General features: G+C 39.7%; 3 protein-coding genes across 8 annotated transcripts in view; 2 read left to right on the top strand and 1 right to left on the bottom strand.

The window, feature by feature from the left end:
- The first annotated feature begins 1,772 nt into the window (after positions 1-1,772).
- nsdhl (NAD(P) dependent steroid dehydrogenase-like) lies at positions 1,773-8,488 on the top strand. 3 transcript variants are annotated; one of them, XM_022243249.2, is made up of 8 exons: positions 1,773-2,153; positions 4,056-4,214; positions 4,463-4,536; positions 4,840-4,912; positions 5,036-5,164; positions 5,743-5,879; positions 6,157-6,259; positions 6,617-8,488. In XM_022243249.2, the coding sequence occupies exons 1-8, from the start codon at positions 2,151-2,153 to the stop codon at positions 6,953-6,955; spliced, it is 1,017 nt and encodes a 338-aa protein (XP_022098941.1). In that variant the 5' UTR covers positions 1,773-2,150; the 3' UTR covers positions 6,956-8,488. The 3 variants fall into 3 exon arrangements, with proteins under 3 accessions (XP_022098941.1, XP_086988870.1, XP_022098942.1); XM_087132744.1 differs by lacking the exon at positions 1,773-2,153 and adding an exon at positions 3,600-3,677; XM_022243250.2 differs by lacking the exon at positions 1,773-2,153 and adding an exon at positions 3,685-3,808.
- A 156-nt stretch (positions 8,489-8,644) lies between these two features.
- On the top strand, positions 8,645-12,431 carry LOC110983759 (fibroblast growth factor 2-like). The gene is made up of 3 exons (XM_022243297.2): positions 8,645-9,334; positions 9,799-9,902; positions 10,844-12,431. Exons 1-3 carry the CDS (start codon positions 9,220-9,222, stop codon positions 11,150-11,152), a joined length of 528 nt encoding a protein of 175 aa, XP_022098989.1. The 5' UTR covers positions 8,645-9,219; the 3' UTR covers positions 11,153-12,431.
- Positions 12,418-20,405, bottom strand: part of LOC110983742 (PAN2-PAN3 deadenylation complex subunit pan3-like) — a 27,214-nt gene continuing 19,226 nt past the window's right edge. For all 4 annotated transcript variants that reach the window (XM_022243251.2, XM_022243252.2, XM_022243253.2 and 1 more), the window contains exons 12-15: positions 20,242-20,381; positions 19,661-19,855; positions 19,165-19,303; positions 12,418-19,011 (exon numbers count right to left, since the gene is read on the bottom strand). In XM_022243251.2, the coding sequence (XP_022098943.1) occupies positions 18,856-19,011; positions 19,165-19,303; positions 19,661-19,855; positions 20,242-20,381 (630 nt within the window). In that variant the 3' untranslated portion in view covers positions 12,418-18,855. The remainder of the gene's footprint in view (positions 19,012-19,164; positions 19,304-19,660; positions 19,856-20,241; positions 20,382-20,405) is intronic.

Below are 20,405 nucleotides of genomic sequence, written 5' to 3'. Positions count from 1 at the left end.
CGAAAAGTGATCCTCTGGCCATAATCGTGAATTTCCAGTGGAAAAAAACGGAGGCCAACCTCTTGACGAGAGTCAACAGGCGGTGCTATTTCGGTCCGATTATGCACTGTTTTCTATGGGCGCGTACTTGGTGTAGTGCAACCTGTACAGACAAGATGGCGGCGCCCGTGGCGACAAACCGAAAGGGGGCGCCCTGTTCTCTTTTTAGAGTTTTTTTTATTTACGAGAGGAAAAAATGAGCAGTTTTGTCTTTCGAAGTTGGCGAAACAGTAACGATTATAACCAAAGATCAGAGGAATGTACACTGTGTCTCTTTGGATTGGCTTATCGACTATTCTGTCCTATAATAACTGGAAAGGGGCCTGAAATTCCCTCCATTTTTTCTTCCAATAAAAGCTCACCCGGAGGCCGGGGAAAAAGAGATTAGAAAGATCCAATCAACAATTCTGTTTGCTCGTCCTCTTTCTTTTAGTTTTTCTTCTCTATGTCCTGCAGTTTTGCAGAAGATGTTTAATTTCCCCGTTGGTTTACTTAATGAGAATGTTACTGCGTACAAAATTCTGCCGCATTCAATGGCAACGAAAAAACTGTATTACCCTTCTCCAGAAAAAAGCAAGAAAGCGTATTCAGTTTTTGGAATTGGTTTTTCTATTTAGTTTATCTAAATGGTTGTATTTCTGTGTGCGAGCTCATTAATATTTTGTGATCCCATGGTTTTTTTTTACAATAAGATAGACAATAATCAGGAGGCATCATAGAAATATTTCTATAAATCTCGAATTTAGGACTGATAGTCTCCAGTTCAGTTTATTTCTTTCACAAAAAGCCCGAAATTGCAGACCTATTTTGGATAGAGGCAGGCGGTTACATTCAGAAATGAGCGCTTGGTTTTATTGCTATTTGGGGGTATCTTCGTTCAAAGACGAATAAAAAACAGGTTTTCGTGGCTAACCCCCATGAAATTGAAACGAAAAGTAATCTTCTGGCCATAATCTTGAATTTGCAGTGAAAAAACGGAGGCCAAACCTCTTGACGAGAGTCAACAGGCAGCGCAATTTTGGTCCGATTTTGGACTATTTTCTATGGGCGCGTATTTGGTGTAACCTTAATAGCGCCATGGTTGAACTACATGTACTACACATGTACTTTGATAATTTTTGCCCCCGTAACTCAAAAATTGTGAACGTGCAATTAAAGAAGTGAAGTTTAAGACTCAATTTAACCTATCCTGAAATGAAAAGGGACATTAATGTAATCTTTGTAACAATACTTTGGAAGAAAAATCTCGGTATGAATATTTATTCAACAACATTGAAAATTTCAGCAAACATCTGCAGGGGCTGTAAATTTCGCACGAGCAAGTTGGACAAGCGTATGGATGAAATACTGCTTCCAGGCTTCTGCGTTCACATCGAGGAGCACAATCTAGCTCATTATAACAAAGACCTCGGATGAACCACTAAAGGAAAAGCCCGCCCCCTCTCCCTTACTTCCCATAGGCTTTACAGTCGAGTTCGGGCGTCGTTCTTGACACAGTTCTTGCGCTCGAACGGCGGGAACACTACTCAAGAACTTTGTTCTCGGAACAGGATCACACACCACCTCCTCGTCAAATTTTACACGAAAACACGGAAAACTCGTGAGATTTTGATTTTTGAACAGCTTCAAAAAGTAGAGAGATGGTTTACAAAGCCAGAGACAATGGGAAGTTTTGTAAAGTTAACATTAATCACTTTTTATAACACAGAAATTAATGATCCCATTTAAATAGAAAAGAATTCAACCCAATTATCCAAACATTAACTCTCGAATAACGTTCATGTTCATGGACGCCGCCGTTTGCATGTCACTTGCCACTAACCACCAGCAAAATCTAGTTGTATGTTCCCGGCGTTCGAGCGGCCGACCCCGGGCCACGATTATCGACTTGAGCTATTCGAGAACCGGCCGCCCGAACTCGCCCATCATGTCTCCGTATAGGAGTCTAGTTTTCTGTCAATTTAGACGGTAAACATGTATACAAGTAAAAGAGACCAGACTGAGTTAGTCCTTTGTCGACTGCTTCGTGTTGTGCCGGCTGGCCGTGCCGATCGCGATATTTGTTTAAAAAAAAACAAACGAAGTTGGACCATCCAACAGTAAATACTACAATGGTGAGTGGTTAAGAACATTATAAGTTTGCTGTTGTGGTCAAGAAAACTTTTTAAGTCATGGCCTCGATGGTGGACAATCTGCAGGTCGTATTATTATGTGCAATATACTTAGGCCTACAAAGCCCCACAAATAAATAGGGCTGTAGTGGCTCTCTTTTACAATCTGTCTCTTTTTTGTCTGTGATGGCGACAGAAAGGAGACAGATTGTAAAAGTGAGCCACTACAACCCTACGTGTGGGGCTAATGTGCATAGTCTAGACTCTCATCTAATCTTGCCCATGTTGCTGGTGAACGGCCTCAGCGGTCTTCACTTGGCTTGGACATACATATGTTACGCCCCAACTACAGCATAAGTCCCAACTATAGTTGGGACAGTCCCAACTGTAGTGCTGCAGTTGGGCTTGCCCAACTATTGTTTACCACTGTCTGTGGGAAATGTCTCAACATTATCCAAGTCAATGTGTCTCACACTTGACACAATTCATCAAAAATGTGGCACTTAGCCCTATGACCAATGACATGACATTTGTAAACAATATGACTTTGATGCTGGGCACATCATGCACACAGAACCTCTCTGCTGTAGTTGGGCCGGCCCTACTGTAGCACTCTAGTTGGGACGGGCCCAACTATAGTTGGGACTGATGCTATTGTTGGGGCGTAACACATACATGTACACTGACACACACGTGTACAGTTTGACTCTCTAGTCAAGTCATTCCCAACAAGCACATAGCTTTGTAGCTGTACTAGGGTTGTAAGCTCAGAATAAGCGGTGTCTACATTGAATTTGAAATAGATATCAGGATGATCATGATAACATGTGCAGGCTGAGAAAAGGAAACCAGGCAAATTTCACTTTATTGTTTGTGAAGTTGTAGGACTTGTCTCTTGCATCAAGTTCGCCTGGGAACAAGAAGCCTTTTTCATGATTCATGTGCGCAAACTCAGTAAACTTGACAGAGGGGAACAAATTCATGACAACGTTTCAGTACCGTTTGGCGAATGGATGCTCACGATTGTTATTGTTGTAGACAATTTGATCCCCTCTAGCTTCACTTAATCACATGGGGGCACTAAAGTCAACATGGCAATGGAACGGGAAATTGGCTTATTTAAACACCTCCTTGTTTTTAACTTCTGCAACTGAATATGAACAAAAATGGATTATACACATTCAGGGTGATATTAGGAGCATGCTTAGCTTTTATTCCCAACATCATGAAGCACATCCAAAACGACCCACTTTAAACTGATGTTGACTTTAGATTCCAAAGATCAGGAAGGCTAATACAAGCAAATGAAGCATTACCTTAATATAGACATCCATGCCCCGAAATAGCTAAAATGCAAACACTCTTTTCTTCCTTGGCCTTAATATTACCTTATGAATAATTAATTATGAAACAGATTTTAGACTTTGCACTTGCATGCACTCAGCACTAGATATAAATGCTGGTATGCAAGTGGTATGTGTCAACACAAAGCTAAAACAGTCACTGGTTCACTGCATTAAATTGCTGGTAGGAAGTTTCTGTGACTTTTGGGGAACCTACTTTTAGTTAGATTATAGACAAGGATGGTTATATTTGCATTTTGAAATCCACTGCTCTCCACTACAGCTTCATTTCTACACAGAAACGCAGCCAATATGGTGATGCCTTTATTCCTTTGGCTAAAAAGCCTCTTGAATGATTATACTGTACAGTTTGATTCATTTTATTGCTAACCCAAAACACGGCACAAATTTCTCATTGAGTTTATGTTTTTTTAATATTTGAGAAAAAAAATGGCCCATAAATTGAATCGAAAATGTTTCTTAAAACTTTCCATCAAAATTGTCTCTGGTTAAACCACAGTCCGAAAGAACAAGATCCTTCTCCTTGTCTCTCTATCAATAGGGGAAGCAGTGCACTGTAATTGGTGGGTGCGGTTTCCTTGGCCACCATCTTGTGGAGAGTTTGCAAGAACGGGGTTACTCCGTCAATGTGTTTGACATCAAGAGTACCTTTGAGGATAAGCGAGTTAACTTCTTTGTGGGAGATCTTTGCTCTAAGGAGGTGAGTGCATCCTCAGTCAAACACACTGTCCAATAGTTATAGGGATATAGTTATGGTAAGAAAAATGTTGCACTTTATTTAAAATTCTCTGTAATTCATTGTTCAACTAAGCTAATAATTTAAACTTTATGTAGTTTTAACCATAAGTGAAATAAATTTTGGTTGTCTTATGTGCCTGTACTTCTCTTACAGTCTTCCAATTTTGCTGTATTTTTAAACAAACATTTTTGGTGCTTTTTCCCTAATAGGAGTTGTTGCCAGCTCTTCAAGGGTCAGAGGTCGTCTTCAACTGTGCCTCTCCACCGCCATCCAGTAATAATAAGTGAGTAAATTACAGATACCAGTCTGTTGTTTGAGCAGAGGTGAAGTGCATGATGTGTATATTTTTACTAAACATGAGTAACAAGATGTATGGATTTCAGATAAAATCATGGCATGGTGAAAAAATCCTGAACAACTTTGTAACTTATTCCAGTTACTTATTGCAGATTTGAAAAAAAATAGCTTTTAGCCATGAAGAAATACATCTTGTTTTACCATTAATCAGTGTATATGACATTATAATTTTTTTGACCTAAACATTTCTGGCTCATGCAAATACTTTTCCTCTCATCTTTTATCCTAGAGAAATGTTTTACAAAGTAAACTTTGATGGCACAAAAAACATCATAGACACATGCAAAGAAGCTGGTGTGAAGGTAATAGATTATTTTTTTAAATTAAAATCTTGATATGTTGTATTCAGAACTAAACTGAATTAATGACCTTTCAATATCGCAGCTTATTCAAAGTGATACATTTTGTGGTTTTGCTTTCAACAGAAACTAGTTTTAACCAGTTCTGCCAGTGTAATCTATGAAGGCAAAGACATCGAGAATGGCAATGAAGACCTGCCCTATGCCAGCCAACCAATCAATTACTATACAGAAACCAAAATTTTACAAGAGAAGGTGAGTACCAGTAACAGTTTCCCCATTTATTTAAGACCTTTGCAGACTGAGTTTTATGCTGGTATACTTACAACAGGGAGATCTGGGTGATCAGTCTGAAGAATATACATCATGTAGCCATTTGGGTGGTAAGCTTTGTGAACTTGCTCCAGCCTGGTAAGTCAGGTTAGTGTGGTGTTTCTTTCCTCGCCTTTCACCCCTACCACCTGGGTTTGATTCTCGATTCGGTCCACATTTGGATTGATTTTCAGGTCCTGATTTTGTGGTACTTACCCAGAACATTATTCTTGGGGTTTTCCTCCCACCTCTTAAACTGTGACTTCTTCTCATTGGCTCCTCTCTACAAGTTTCTTCAGGCTTACGAGCTACAGCACCTTGGGTGCATTTGAGGAATCCGTCCTTTCATCACCAGAAATGTTTCATAATTATAACAATAATATTTGAGTGCTCTTAAAAAGCTCCAGGAAAATGGACAGAAATTGTGACATTGAATGTATCAGCACTGTTTGTACTATTTCTGTCATATACATGGAATGTCTTATATTGCTTGTATTATTCTTGGCTGTTGATTTACTCAGGTTGTTCTTGAAGCAAACAGTCCTGATTTCTACACTGTAGCCATCAGGCCTCATGGCATCTTTGGTCCCAGAGACCCTCAACTAGTTCCCACTCTAGTGGAGACTGCAAGGGCTGGCAAGACAAAGTTTATGATTGGGTAAGAATTCCAAGTGACTTTCTGTCATCACAGTACATATTAGACTTAAGCCTGTTAGTCGTGCTGCCTGTCAAAGAAAGACTAGTACAACACCAATATTGGCTTGCTCATTATGAGCAAAAATTCCCAAAAAATTGCCATTCTGTTCTAGCATATTTCATTAAAACCAAACTTCACTAAACTTGCATTTATAAGGTTAGAAATCAATGGATTTGCTTTGCTATCTTTGCACTGCTTTTAATGGAAATTTGTTTCTTATTTCTTCATTCAATGACAGGAATGGCAAGAACCTTGTTGATTTCACTTACGTCAAGAATGTTGCACATGGTCATATTTTGGCAGCAGAGAAACTGGGTAAAGACTCTCCAGTTTGTGGCAAGGTAGGACAACTCATTGTCACCTATCTCTAAAGGAATTGTTCAGGAGTTTTACAGTCAACAAATTGCAGTTGCTGCAAAAGAAGCATGGCTGTTTGGAGTGACAGAAATGCCCTTCTGATGGATATGCTTATTGAAGAGTTATGGATCAAATATACAGAACACAGCCTTTCTTTTCTGTAAAATGTGAAGTGCATTTGGGATAACATGGCTGTCTGAAACAACAAAAACTCCACTGATACTATCCTGTAATTAGAAAATTAGGACGAAAAGAATTTTAAAAATCATTGCTGGGAAAACAGTTCTAAATTGACCAACATCATTTCAACCTGTTGTTTCCTTTCCCGGTTTGTGCCACAGCCCTACCACATCACCAACGACGAACCAATCCCCTTCTGGTCTTTCATGTCCCGCCTCCTCGTGGGTCTCAAGTACCCGCCCCCAAGGTACCACCTCCCTTATGTCCTCATCTACTACCTGGCCCTCTTCCTGCAACTGGTCTGCTGGCTCTTGTCTCCATTTGTCACCCTCAAGGTGACATTCACACCCATGACAGTGGCACTGGCTGGCACGTTCCATTACTACAGTTGCGAGAGGGCCAAGAGGGACATGGACTACGCACCCCTGATAGGCCTGGAGGAGGCTATACAGAAGACGGTGGAGAGCTACCCACACTTGAGAAATCCCAATGCACAATAACAGACAGCCATCTTTGTCAACCCCTATTCATTCTTTATCGTCATTGGTTGAAGTGCAGTCACACAAGGTTCACTGTTCAGCAGAGTTGCTGACTCAAGTCATGTGACTTGGACTCAAGTCCCTATTTTTGTGACTTGACTTGTAAATACCAGCTTTGACTTGTGACTTGACTCATACTTGCAAAAATTGACTGGTGACTTGACTTGGACTTCCAAAAAACGACTTGTAACCAACGCTACTCAGACGCTACTCGACCAGCCCCATATATTTTTAGGGGAACTATGGAGGCATTGTCAAAATACATGTAATTGGAGAAAAGGTATTCAGCTGTCCGAAATTCATAACTCATAACTTCGTAAGTTGATGCCTGGTTCTTTTTGCTTATTACAGCTGGACAAAATAATGTGCAGCTTGACTTGTACTTGGACAAAGAGACTTGTGACTTGACTTGTGTTTAGACCAAGTGACTTGTGACTTGACTTGACTTGCCCTGTGACCAAATGACTTGTGACTTGACTTGTGACTGGACCTAATGACTTGTGACTTGACTTGGACTGGCATATAATTACTTGTGACTTGACTTGGACTGGCATATAATTACTTGTGACTTGACTTGGACTGGCTTATGATGACTTGTGACTTGACTTGGACTTGCACTGAAAAAATGACTTGCTGCCACCTCTGCTGTTTAGACTAGTTCACAGACCCTGCACCACACAAGAACTAATCACATGAGGTGTGCACACTTTGAGTTGTTCCATAGAATTACATGAGTTTTGAGTACACAAGTGAAAAAGCAGTATCCAGGAAAATGAAGTGCTTTATGAAAGAATACGCCTATATTAGGAACAAGGAATTACTCTATATGTACATGTCTAACAAACTAATTTAGTTCTTCATGTCTTTGTGATTTTGAGTGTTATTTATAATACAAAATATTTAAAGAAAAAGTACAAGGCATTACCTTGTGGATTTTTAACACAGTTATAAACACACAATGATTAAAATTTCATATGATTTAAATGTTAATTATTATTTATAAAACAAAGTTTCATTGTGGCTTTCATTTACTGAGAAAATGTGGATCATAAACTTGATCATAAACATAAAGATGCGGGTGAAATCATAAAGGGTTTTCAGCAGTTCTTATAAAAAATGGCTGGTGAGTAATCTGATTTTATTTAGTCTTTTTGATGACATCTAACATCCTCACCATAATAACATTCCTTAAAATCAACCATCACTGACTTTAAAAGAAGTTTTAAAAATCGAAATTTGTATTGCTTTTTTTCTTTCCTTTTTTTGGGAGTGTTCATTTTTACTTGCCACTGTTTAAAACTTCATAAATTAAGAATTCACCTTGATTACCTTTAACTATTTTCTGGTCAACAGTGAGTTCTGTTTTGCTGAATATTGAAATTTGCCTGTGGAATGTGCTACATTAGCAAATACTGTTTATTGTTTTAAAAGACAGGAACACAGCATTGCAAGCTAGAATAAACATGCAGCACTGCCATATGGCATCCATCCAAATACCTGGAATATTATGTGCAATGCATGTAGTACTATGTTATCTCTCGAGATGAAATGGTGTCATGTGATGGTGATGGTGTCATGTGTAGCAACCAAGCCCTCCGCTATTGGCTCTATGGTATAATGTAAGTGTCGTGTGATATATGCCCAACAAGACCAAAATGTTGCTTAACTTGTTAGAAATGTGTAACTGAGATTGCACGTCACACTTGGAAAATAACACATCGATTGGGGTGAAAATTCCCTGCGATTGAGAAAATAGTTACCAAAACTGATAAACTGTATGGTGTAACAAGCCGGCTGGTAGATGGACGTTGATGTGTGATGACAGAGAACTGTAGGGTTCAGACATCTGGAGACTGTGACATCGCACTTCAAGGTTGTGATCTTGGGATTTAATCTACCGAGATTAGTTGCTAATGCTGGCTATGCATCAAGTGTGACTGGCTTTGGGGTTTAAACTTCTGAGAAAGATATCTTGGCCATTTCTTTGCCGTTAAGGAAAGGTCATATTGCAAGAACTGTACTGCTGTGGAAAGATCAGTGTGTGAAATATGCACCTAGCTTATATTGCAGGTGTATTTATACAGCGCAGTTGCTTGTAAAGATTAACAGTACAGTGTGGATGCTGGCCTGATTACTGGGAACAGAGTTTTCAGTAACAGACAGCTGCACTTTGGAAAGAGTTAAGAAGTTCTGTGCACATTTGGAGACTGCATCAAGTGCACATCATGTCAACAACTTCAATATTTCCCTTGAGGGAGTATTACTGTAAGTCAGGATATTACCTCAAGATCAATGCAGATGGGGAGGTGGGCGGAGCTGAGAAATCGGGAGACAAGAATGGTAAGACATCAGAACAGCCACTGTTTCATTATGGCTCTGTTACAGTAGCGTATGCAGCTTTTGGCGTGGGGGGGGGCAATTTAAAAGTAAATGCAGCTTCAGGCTCATTCAACATGATGTCGGGGGAGAAAAAATCAAATGGTGTTGTTTTATTGGGGTTTTGGTACTACTGTAAGATAAATAAATACACTGATTAGTTTCTTTCCTTCTCACCTAGGAAAGTATTATTTGTAAAAAAAAATCCGTCCGGGGGCCAAATTGCCCCCCCTCCACTGGATATGCCACTGCTCTGTTATCTTCACCGTGTTTGTCACTTCCAAGGGGTGGAGCTGCATGTAGCCAAATTGTTTGGCTACTCTCTGGGTTTGCTATACATGTACTTGGCTAATTTAAGCATTTAGCACTCTCTATAATTGCTTATGCACTGTTCTTGATATGAAACATAAGGTGTATTTTATTTTCAGCTGTGTTTGAGGTTAGCACAGTGACATGTGGTGTCATTACGATGAAAGCGGTCAACTCGGGAATGTATCTTGCAGTTGACAATAACGGGAAAACACATGGAAAGGTATGAAAAAAGTTCTTCAAATATTACACTGTTTATGAACAACTAATAGCAAGACTAAATCTACTGCAGTGCTTTAGACCATGTATGCTGCAACAAATGAACAAACCCATGGGGGCTGATGTGTCATAAAGGTGGCCAGAAAGCATAAACTTGACGAGCATTGATACATTTTCCTGTCATTAAGTTTCTGTAATTAAATCTAAAGGAATGAAGAGAATGGCTTAATAACAAGCCTAGTCCAGCTTGCCATGTTGAATCATCTTGAGTTGACAATCAATCTGTCATGAGTAACTGCACTACCTACTACATACATTCACTCAATACAGGAATAGCTTGGTGATGATTTACACATATCAACACTGAAAAATATCATAGTTTGAAACAGATATTCAAATGTTTTGAGGGAATTGTATATGTGGTGGGTCAGTTTTATGGTTTGTCATGATGTGTGAACGAGCAATAAAAACTGATGTCATTATTTGCTTGTACACTGAATGCAATAAATCGGAAAAGCAAATGAGGAAACAAAATATCCTGTTAGTTGTAAACTGGTCCTTTTGGAACATGATGCAGAGAGGCATGTTTGCAGGAGAACCATGGTTTGAGGAAGCGGTGTTTACTCTACGAAGAGCCAATGGTGAGAGAAGGTCTCAATGTTTTAGACAGTGTGCTCTGTCTTCAGGAATGTGATCTATTCAGGGTGGGGCCAAGCAATGTGAAGAGCACGTTCTTATGCACTGTATCTCAGCAAATAAATCGCAACATATTATGTTCCAGGCAATCCAAAATGGATACAACCTTAGCAGTATTCCAAATTTTTTAAAGCTGCCAAGTTTTGAAAAACTGTAAGGAAGCAAAAAATGATAAGGCTGTGAATAAGAATTAATTCAGTGTATTTAGTGTGCTCATTGATTGGTGTAAGGGTTTTCTCACCCAAACAGGCCCAACTGGATGCATCTTGTGAGTTTGTGGAGAAGTTTGACCCATCCGGCTGCTACACAGTCTTCCAACCCCGCCGCTTTGCTGCCGAGGGCTGGCATGTTGCACTGGGGCGACAAGGCCAGGCCAGACCAGCTCACAAGATTGAGGATGACCAGAAGTGTGCTTGGTTCATACCCCAAGCAGTAGGAGGGCAGGATGGGGATGGGCAGCAGTCTGATGATGAGGGTGCTGTGAGGCCTGGAGTGGACATCGATGTGGACCAACTGGAACGACTGGGATTCACACCTGCAACTGGTCTTAGATCCTAAACTGTTTACTGTGGCAAATTTATGCACCAGAAAAGTTTTGATCATGGGTGTCTGAGTATGATACCTCAAGGTAGAAGGAGAGCCAATTCTGTTGAATTTCTTAACCCAATACCCAACTAGAATCCATAAAACTAGTGGAAGCACTCTTCATTAGACAGAAAATGGCTATTTAAAAGAGCTATAGCGCGCCAACATTCAGTTCCTTCCATGAGTGTCATGAAGTGTTTGGTGCTGCCTTATTTCTACAACATATAATTACATTCTAAAATTAGGATTAGAGAGTCCGAGGATAGACACACAGCAGCTGTTACGAGAACATTGAATTATTGTCAATGAAATTACTTACAGTACAGGACAGGTACATCAACCTCAAAGTTCATGGCATTAGATAGAGAAAAATATGTCCATAATGGGTAGGTGGTACAATGGAAGAAATTGGGTAGAACGGCTTTTGGTAAAATCACCCTAATTCTCTCAGACTGGAAACTTACCACAGCAATGGGGTAGAACAAGTTAAGCCTGGTTTCCATATCAACACAAGAAATGAAGAGAACAATGCAATCAAGATGCAAACTGCAACGCAGACATATGGAAACATGTCAAATGAAGTATTGTCGATAACTCGGACATAACGCCAACCAGCCTCAGACGGATCAGCAAAGTTGAGCCCAGTTCAACTTTGCCGGGTGTCTGTGTTGAGTCAGTGAGTAGGCCTATACAAACACACATGCTGACATGGACGAGTGTACAATGCTTCTCTCGCTTAGTACCACTTATTTTGTCCATTTTCTCCTTATCACCAGCATATGCAGCCCCAATCGTCAACAAAATAGCTGACCATTAACAAATAACATCAAACTGGAGTATCACTTTGGCTTAAAGAGGCAACATTTCCACCTAAAAAAGGCATTTTTTGCAAAAATTTTAAGAGTTTCGGATGCCATTTTGTTTACTTTTTTGGGTGGAATGACATTGCGCAGCATCTCTTCCGCGGCTGTCTGCATCTTGACGTCTTGCGGACCGTCTGCATTAAAATCAACAATATGAAAGCCGGGCTTTACCTAGTCCTGCACTAAAGATTGGGGGGGACATCTTTTTAAGGGGAGTGGCTTGTCGGGGGAAGTCATTGACAGACTTGGAGATGTGGGGAAGATGGGGCAAGGAAGAGTTTGACATGGGTGAAACGTGAAAAACTTAACATGTGTATGTGGAATTTAAGGACACAATGAGTCATAAATAAATCACATCTGGTTAGAAGAACACTCTTCACTTTCAAAAATGAATCTTTATTAAAATATCTGCAAATCTATACAGTGTTCAGGTGAAGGAAATGTACAGGCCCATCAGGAACACTAATGATGTCGCATTATTGTACAAAATCCCACCCCCCAAAAAAACCCTTTTCAGGAGCACATTTCGAATCTTCCCTCGTGGTTGGATGGTTTCTAAGAATTCAATTTACTGTTAAAAACTGCGCTACATAATTAATAAACGTCTGATTGATTTACAGCAAACACTGTCGCAGTAATTCAAATTCACAAATTGGAGAAAAGAAAATCATCTATAAAACACTAGAATTATAAGGCCAAAGGTTTCAACAGCAAGGGAATTTTTTTCTATGTGTGATAACACTGCAGCCACATTTGTTTAGTTCCCTGAATGCATCACACAGATTGTTGCAGAGAGTTGGACCCAATGTGACAGGCACCAGCCAACTTTGAGGCACAAGGATCACACTTACGTGTAGCAAGAACAAAGATGGCTGAAGCACAATTGTGTACAAAAATGTTCTGGTAAATTATTTCCAAGATTATTGACAAATTACAGAAATAAAACCTTGGGTCCCCCCCAAAGAAATGTGCATAATGTGATATTTTACTTCACCTGTGATACAATTTTAATTTCAAATTTTTCTATGGCAGGTGTAATACTTTTTAATAATGGAAGAAAATGCCATACTCGATTTTTTGCATAATCCAACATTAAAACACATCTTTCCTCTTGCTTTTTGTGCAAGCACACCCACAGATTTCACATTTCTAGGATCTGGAAGTGACTTTGAATTATCTTGACAAAATAATACGTAGAGGGGATAAGGGACCTCATCAACACAGATCTTTTCCTAAAATTGTTTGAATCTCACTCAAGGTATTTATTCAAAAGATCAATTTACATTTCACCATCTGCAAAGTCAACACAAGAATAGGACCAGCTCTGTGCATTCAACATTTTTCATGTGTTGGTCTGAGCCAAATAAAGAAGTGAACAGGGCTTTTTTGAGATTTTGACACAGCTTCTCATTTTCTATTTCATTTTATACTGCTTGATATTTTACACCAGTGTGACAGACTGAGCACAGTAAAATGGTAATGATTATCAATTATATTATCAAACATAATGCTTCTGAATTAACATGTTAGTATGCTTAATATTGACACTATTAAAACTGCTCTTATCGTACAATTAATTTTGGATTTTTGCCCTGCCTGATGTGTATTATAACACTGTACACTCAGTGTTTGTACAAGTTTCACACATTGGTATGTGACGTCACAGCAATAACTGAGATGGAAAGTGGATCTGTGGCACATGTGTAACATGAGATTTATGTTGAACGTATTTGACAAAGTTCATTGACAAAGTCTTTCCATTTCCTTCAAGATCCCCTTCCCTTATTGCTTACATCCCTCACTGAGTTATATACTGTTTTGTCTTGTATCAGAAACAGGCAATATCTCTTCAGGCCTGTCAATGCAGCATCATTAATGAGTCAAACTGAACTAACATAAAGTAATGCACGGATCTGTGTTCTGTGAAGCATAAATATGGAGGGATCGCACTAAATGACAACTTTAAATCAAACTAAGCACCGTCGACATCGTATTTTGGCTGATACCGATATATCTATTTTTTTTTTCATATCAATATTATCGATATATCAAATTTTATTCATTTAAATTTTCAAAGTATTATAAGAGGCGTGAATTACACCCCTACACCATAATGGTGTGATCCAATCCACTTTAGCGACATGTTATTGCCTCCGTACTGTGTACATTGCCTACCTGGGGATGGGATACACACTGCTGTTCATAGTGACATCATCAGCACGTGGTGCTAGTCTACGTATGTTTGGTTAATAAATAAAATAAATAAATAATTCTCTGTTTCGGAGGATAAATTTTGTGATAGTTTCGAGGCAAAGTGTACGCGAATTATTGAGTGCGAGACTGAGAAAGGTGACTGAATTTATTCTTCAAATGTCGCCGCATAAGCTGCCCCGAGTATAAACTGCAGGGCCATTTTTCACTCAGCAAGAGAACCAATGTAAGCCGTAGCTTACTGAAAATTACGGTAATGTGACAAAGCACTTTCGTGTATTTTTTATTCAAGTTCGTTTGGCGATTATTTTGATATATTTTTCAATATTGATGTTTTCAAAGTTTCGATATTTTTGATATTTCTCTAAAATCCGATATTTTTCAATACTACCAAATAACTAACATCGGCGATATTGATATCAAACCTATATCGAAAATATTGACATATCGACGGTGCTTAAATCAAACTATAAATTCAACATGTTCCCATCATTGTAAACCAGTTTAGCAGTGTCTCACAAGTTATGTGATTATTGATGGCATCAAGCAGTGCCCAGTGAGCATGAACATAAACAGCATTACAGAAAACACTATTTAACATGACAAGTCAATTCACTACGTAATACACACGATGATATAACAACTTTGTTTGCCACAGAAAACCTTAATTATCTTTTTGAAATGTGGAATAACTGACATTGCAAGCTTACATTAGTATGAGTTTATGTCATACGTGAAATGATTTTGGAGTTTGTGGTCATTTTCAAAGAAACACAAATATTAAAAAAAAAAACAACAACAAAGGTTCATAAGTGCAAATTGACAAATGATTTTTATTCTTTGTTACCAAATCTCTAAAGATTGTAGCCTAGCAGGTGATTTCTAAACGTGATATTGCTCTTGCAGTAGGTCTGCATAGTTGGATGTCGATATGACCAGACAGCTTTCCTGTGCAGAGCGCAATGAAAAAGTGCCTTCTCTTTGGGATTAGGGAGTGATGATTGTCCTTCCATTCTGACCAACTCTTTGCTGGTAGTGCAGGAATTCCAACAACATTCACAATCAAACAAAGGTCATCATTCAGGCCAAACTGTGCACAACTACACACAGTCTTAACAGATTACCCACAAAACAAAATGCCATGTAAATTAATCAATTTTTCACTGCTTCCCTGATGAATTTCAAACTTGGCAAGTCAGATGCCCTGCATATACTACATGTAAATCAACAATGGGCCTCATTTTATGTCAGTGCTCATGGTTTATTTGATGATTTCAGAGAAAAAAGTGGACAAAACAGTCAGATTCCACTAGACAGCACAATGTTATCTTTTGTACATATACGCTAACAGCAAATAAGGATTTCATACTTGTGAGGAAAACATTAACAATTTGCATATTGAATTTCCTGGAACTGTTACCAATGCACTATATGCAGATGTAACTTCTGCTTAACAAAAGACAAGTGAATGGCAAAAAAGGATTCATACATGACTGCCTCACCAATCTGGTTAACCACTTGCTGCCGGGTGGTTTGAAAAATGTAGTGCACATTATCAGGACTTTTTCAAGATTTTCATTTTTCAAAATTCTTCAAAAATTCGTCATTTCAATTAATGGACATTTACACCCACATGAATTACTGTCTGGAGGCCACTCTAGTCTGACAGACAAATCTTTTGATGCTGGAGTATTTCAGCCAGGCCTGCCACCTTGTAAAAAGAGCCCAGATTGTGCGGTGTTATGCAACTTTCTTTAGTTCACGAACCTAGCACAGTGCACTGCTGACCTCTTTTCAATAGGGGCCAGATTAGCGTGCAGTGGTGCTGTGTGGCTCACTGGTGCGTTGGTGAAGTGCTTTTGTCCCCGTGGTAATCCGCTCGCACAAAATGCCCAAAACCGTGGTATACTGTTTCAAAACAAGGTTGTATTTTCTCCACTATTGAGAGTGAAAAAATGTTGGTAATGCCCAGAAGCCTGGTCTTTTGTTCTGAGAATGGTCTTTTGTTACAAGGCCCAATTTCCTTTGTACGATTTCGGAGACCTGACCACGCGTATAAACACATGGTGCCTGAAACCGGGCTCCCCGGCAGAAAGTTAGATGAATGCTTCATGTTGAAACTGTACACTGATCCATTAATTTACTGGTATGCGCCAATATCAGACAAACCACTGAGCAAAGACATGCTTTATAGTTAAGGGGAACTTGGTAAAGCTTGTATCCAGTATGCCGACATATGCGACTTGTGACAGAGAATTTATTTTGACGTAGAATAATGGTATTGCACCACATTCAGATGATTTGCGCCCTTTCAACCAAATTCTAATTCCCATTCCACCACAAAAGCACATGGCTGGGCCTTTACAAATTTCCACACAGGGCGGAAAGAAAAGCAGTTGCTTCAATTTAAGAAATTCCCATTTACACGAAAGGCTCCTCTTTTAAAAATATTACTTTTAAAAACCAAAACTATCATTTTCTTTTTGTACAGGTTCAGTACTATGAATTCCTTGGTACTGCGGCACTTTCAACATCTGTGTTTTTAAATTTTTATTTACTTAAAAGCGTTTTGCAAATGCACAGTCAGTACTTCAGTAGTACGGCACTTTCCTCTTAAAAAGTTTATTTACACTTCTGAGTCTCTCTGATGGCTGTTTCTTGCTTCAAGAGTAGCTTTGTGGAGAGCAGACATATTTCATTCGGGACACTGGATAGGTTTACAATGTCTTAGACGTGTTGATCAAATTTGATCAGGAAAATCATTATGCTGTGCAATCTGCAGATAAACACTTGGTTACATTCAGTATACAAGCCAGTCCTTTTCTTTTGAACTCTCTCATCTCCATAGTAAAACCTCCTTCTTGAAAGTCATCACTTCCCAAAGGATGCAAGTGATGAAACTGTTCAGCTCTCCAACACTCTGTATCGGCAAACAAATGCAACAGTGCCACTCTGCACCCTCCAAAAATACCTGCAGCATTGCAGTCACTGATGTTGTATAGCACCAGCGATTCACCAGCACAGGTTTCTTACCCAAAGCTCTCGTCACTTTAAGAAGTCCACATAAGAGGGTAGGAAGAACAAAACCAGGTGATCCTAAATGTCACAACTTTAAAAGTCATCAAACTTTCCTGTTAAACACTGCAATCTCTTCTCTGGAATTTTTGCCTTACGGTTTACGATTCTCCTTGGTTTTTGCACTTGTCCATGTTTCATGTACATGTAGCTTACAACATTCCTCAGTTAAGCATCCGTGCAGAATATCCTGAACTCCCGCGTGTCTCCAGTCAAGATCAGGACACTTCTAACATGTTGCAGATGCACAATATTTCACTCTGTTTTCACATATATCACAAATGCGTTTGATCCACTGAAAATTCCTGCGGCTTACTGCTACCAGTTTTGCAATAATTCCTTGATAGTACCCACTGTTGAGGCAGTGGACTGACTCAAGAGTGGCAACAGCATACTCCAATGTTCACTGCTGTCTCCACTCTGTGCTCCTTTCTATACAAGCCTGCTGTACAAGTCAACCGGTAGGCACTTAACAAAAACAACATGCCATCGTTCCTTACTTTGTCCAACACAGAGAGTACTTTCTTCCTTTTTCGTTCATACTTAAATCCAGTCCAAGATTGCAGTCAAAATCTGTTAAGATCTCTCCACCAGGCATGGTATTTAACATACAAAACTCTTTGGGGACGTAGCCTGCCCCAGTTAATTGTTTCAAGCAAATCTCTTCTTTGTGGGAAACAAAAAAAAAATTTGCTTGAATGTAGTAAAATACAAGAAGGCGGGATTTCAATATCTCCTCAGATTACGCTTAATTACAAATAACGCAAAATTTCATATTTCCTAGTATCTTACAACATGTTATCTCAGCGGCAAATGGAAAAATGTGGGCCAAGGCCTTTAAAAATTAATTGATAATACTCATAAAAAGTCCCAGAAGATGCGGCCAATATACAGGTGCTTAAACCACTCTTTCGCTCTTTCCCGGGCATCCTTTTGGTGGAAGTGAAGTTGTACAAATTCTTAACACGGGTCTGAATGACATCCACAGTCCAGTGAGTTACCAATCAAGTCCTCATTAGCCATGCCAACCAAAGCTGGAATTATATTTCTGCACTGACAGTCAAAATACATTTCCAGGGCCTAGAAAGAAATTCAGCAGATCTTGCACAAATTCCTGGCAGTATATTTTCCAACACTGTTCTCAGTGTCTATCAAAGGAGATGCCGAAACACATATGATCCCTATTCTGCCATCCATGTAAAATCCAACAGTTTGTTTGTTTTGTGCAAATACTTCAAAGGAGCATCCTTTCAGAAATTCTTGATCCACCTGAAGTAAAATTCTGTATCTGTACAAGGATTTCCTCTCACATGGATCCACGTATGTGCTGTTCACACTGTAAGAGTTTAAGGGAAAACAACTTTTTCCCCGAAAAATTTCCCGTGCACTGTGCTATGCTGATTTCCATAGGAATCATGGAAAGAGGAGCAAAGCTTCCACTATGGAGGTTTTTTCCCATAAGGAAGCACACAAACAAGCCATCCGGCCTACCTGACCTTGGCTTGTAGCCATGATCCAGGCAGGTTCCTACTGCGGCACCTCCTCAATGGGAGCACTCTGACTTTGCTGAATCTCCTCAAAGGTGGTCTCGAAGCAGCGTTTCAGGTCGGTGTACGACACCACTAGGATGTTCTGCTCATCACGTGACATCAGTGTCACTTTCTCTGGCACCCCAGCATCCAACTGTAGAAATGGAACAGATGCAGGTCAGATGTAGAATCAGACCCTGAAATCTTAAAAGTATTATGTGCTGGTGCAGTGCGCACTGCACATGTCCAAGGCAGCAGACAGACTAATTGACTACACAACCCTTTTTCACACAGAGAGTGTTCTTACCTTGTTCAGTGACTGCACGATATGTGCCATGTCAATCCAAGGTGTGCTATCAGATGTGACTTGGTGGAAGAGGTAATCCCTGTACAGCTTCAACAGGTAACGGTCGCCAGTCTCTGACCAAGTGGGATCACCATTAAACCTACATCAAGAAAACATTGGAAGTAATTAATTAGTATAATGAAAAAAATTATTAAAACATACTGATACATCAAAATATTCAAGGCTATCACTCTAAACTGCATTTCTGTTATCAGGACTGCAATTTCCCTGTGCTTACCAAAGCAGCAACTGCCTCAGTAAGTATCCAAGTGATTTAGCTGGTAACCCATTCCCCTGGAAACCACATTTAGCTTCTAACACACTTTAACCAGTAACACCTTTAGTTGGTAACCCACTTTAGCTGCTACTAAACCATTTTTTGCTAAGAGAGACTCATCTATCCTCAGCAGGGCTACGTTGTTTAACAGTTCCATATGACTGGCCTTAGCTCACTTACTCGGGCCTCTCATTCATGACCCCCAGCTTGCACAGAAGGCGGAAGTGTCGCCCATTGACCACCTCCTTGGCAACCTCTTCCTCCAGCACATCCCCTCGCATCTGTGCAGCGTCCAACTGGGTGTAGAACCTGGCCCCAATCATGGGCATGATGTCATTGACGGACCGAGGCCTGGGCTGAGTGGTCAAAAGATACCTACACAAGATGCCAATTTGCAAAGTTTAGGATGTCAGAAAATTGGAACAATCTATCACATATTTGCCACAGTTCATTAGAAATTCAAGCCTGTAAGGACACTCTGCTCAAGATGACCTCGAAAAAATCAAAATTTCAAGAACTTTATCGTCAATTCTTGGAACACAAAATTACAGGAGATAAATCATCCTGAAGTATCATCCATGAATCATCCATGAAAGTATTTCTTCCTACAAAAATTAAACTTTTCCATTTATTTTACAATTTTGTTACCATTTGGGAAGGAGAGGGTGGGGTTAGGGTAGGATGGGACAGTTTGGGAAGGGTTGCCTAAATCTGTACAGGAAGCCTCCATTGTGAAATGCCGAGGCTGCTCCGAGACTTACAGGATGAGATTCTTGAGATCGCTGGAGAAGTTGTGAGCGACCAGATCCAAGGAAGCTGGTATGTGCTGTCTCTGGATGCTCTGCACTGAGTTACAGGCCAACACTAGCACCACCTTACCAAGAGATACTAGGTCCTCTTGCTGTAATGTCAACAAATAATCACA

This window comes from Acanthaster planci, linkage group LG02 (assembly GCF_054643075.1).
Source record: "Acanthaster planci isolate LZ-2023a linkage group LG02, COTS_SCS, whole genome shotgun sequence".
Classification (NCBI taxonomy): Eukaryota; Metazoa; Echinodermata; class Asteroidea; order Valvatida; family Acanthasteridae; genus Acanthaster; species Acanthaster planci.
The sequence above is the reverse complement of the archived record's forward strand: the minus strand, read 5'-3'. Positions and strand labels throughout refer to the sequence as shown.

Coding starts and splice junctions, on each gene's coding strand:
- nsdhl (XM_087132744.1), top strand. CDS start 3,615: ATGCAAGTGGTATGTGTCAACACAAAGCTAAAACAGTCACTGGTTCAC. Junction 3,678..4,055: donor TTCACTGCATTAAATTGCTG/GTAGGAAGTTTC, acceptor CTCTATCAATAG/GGGAAGCAGTGCACTGTAAT. Junction 4,913..5,035: donor GCAAAGAAGCTGGTGTGAAG/GTAATAGATTAT, acceptor TGCTTTCAACAG/AAACTAGTTTTAACCAGTTC.
- LOC110983759 (XM_022243297.2), top strand. CDS start 9,220: ATGTCAACAACTTCAATATTTCCCTTGAGGGAGTATTACTGTAAGTCA. Junction 9,335..9,798: donor GAAATCGGGAGACAAGAATG/GTAAGACATCAG, acceptor TTTTATTTTCAG/CTGTGTTTGAGGTTAGCACA. Junction 9,903..10,843: donor ACGGGAAAACACATGGAAAG/GTATGAAAAAAG, acceptor TCACCCAAACAG/GCCCAACTGGATGCATCTTG.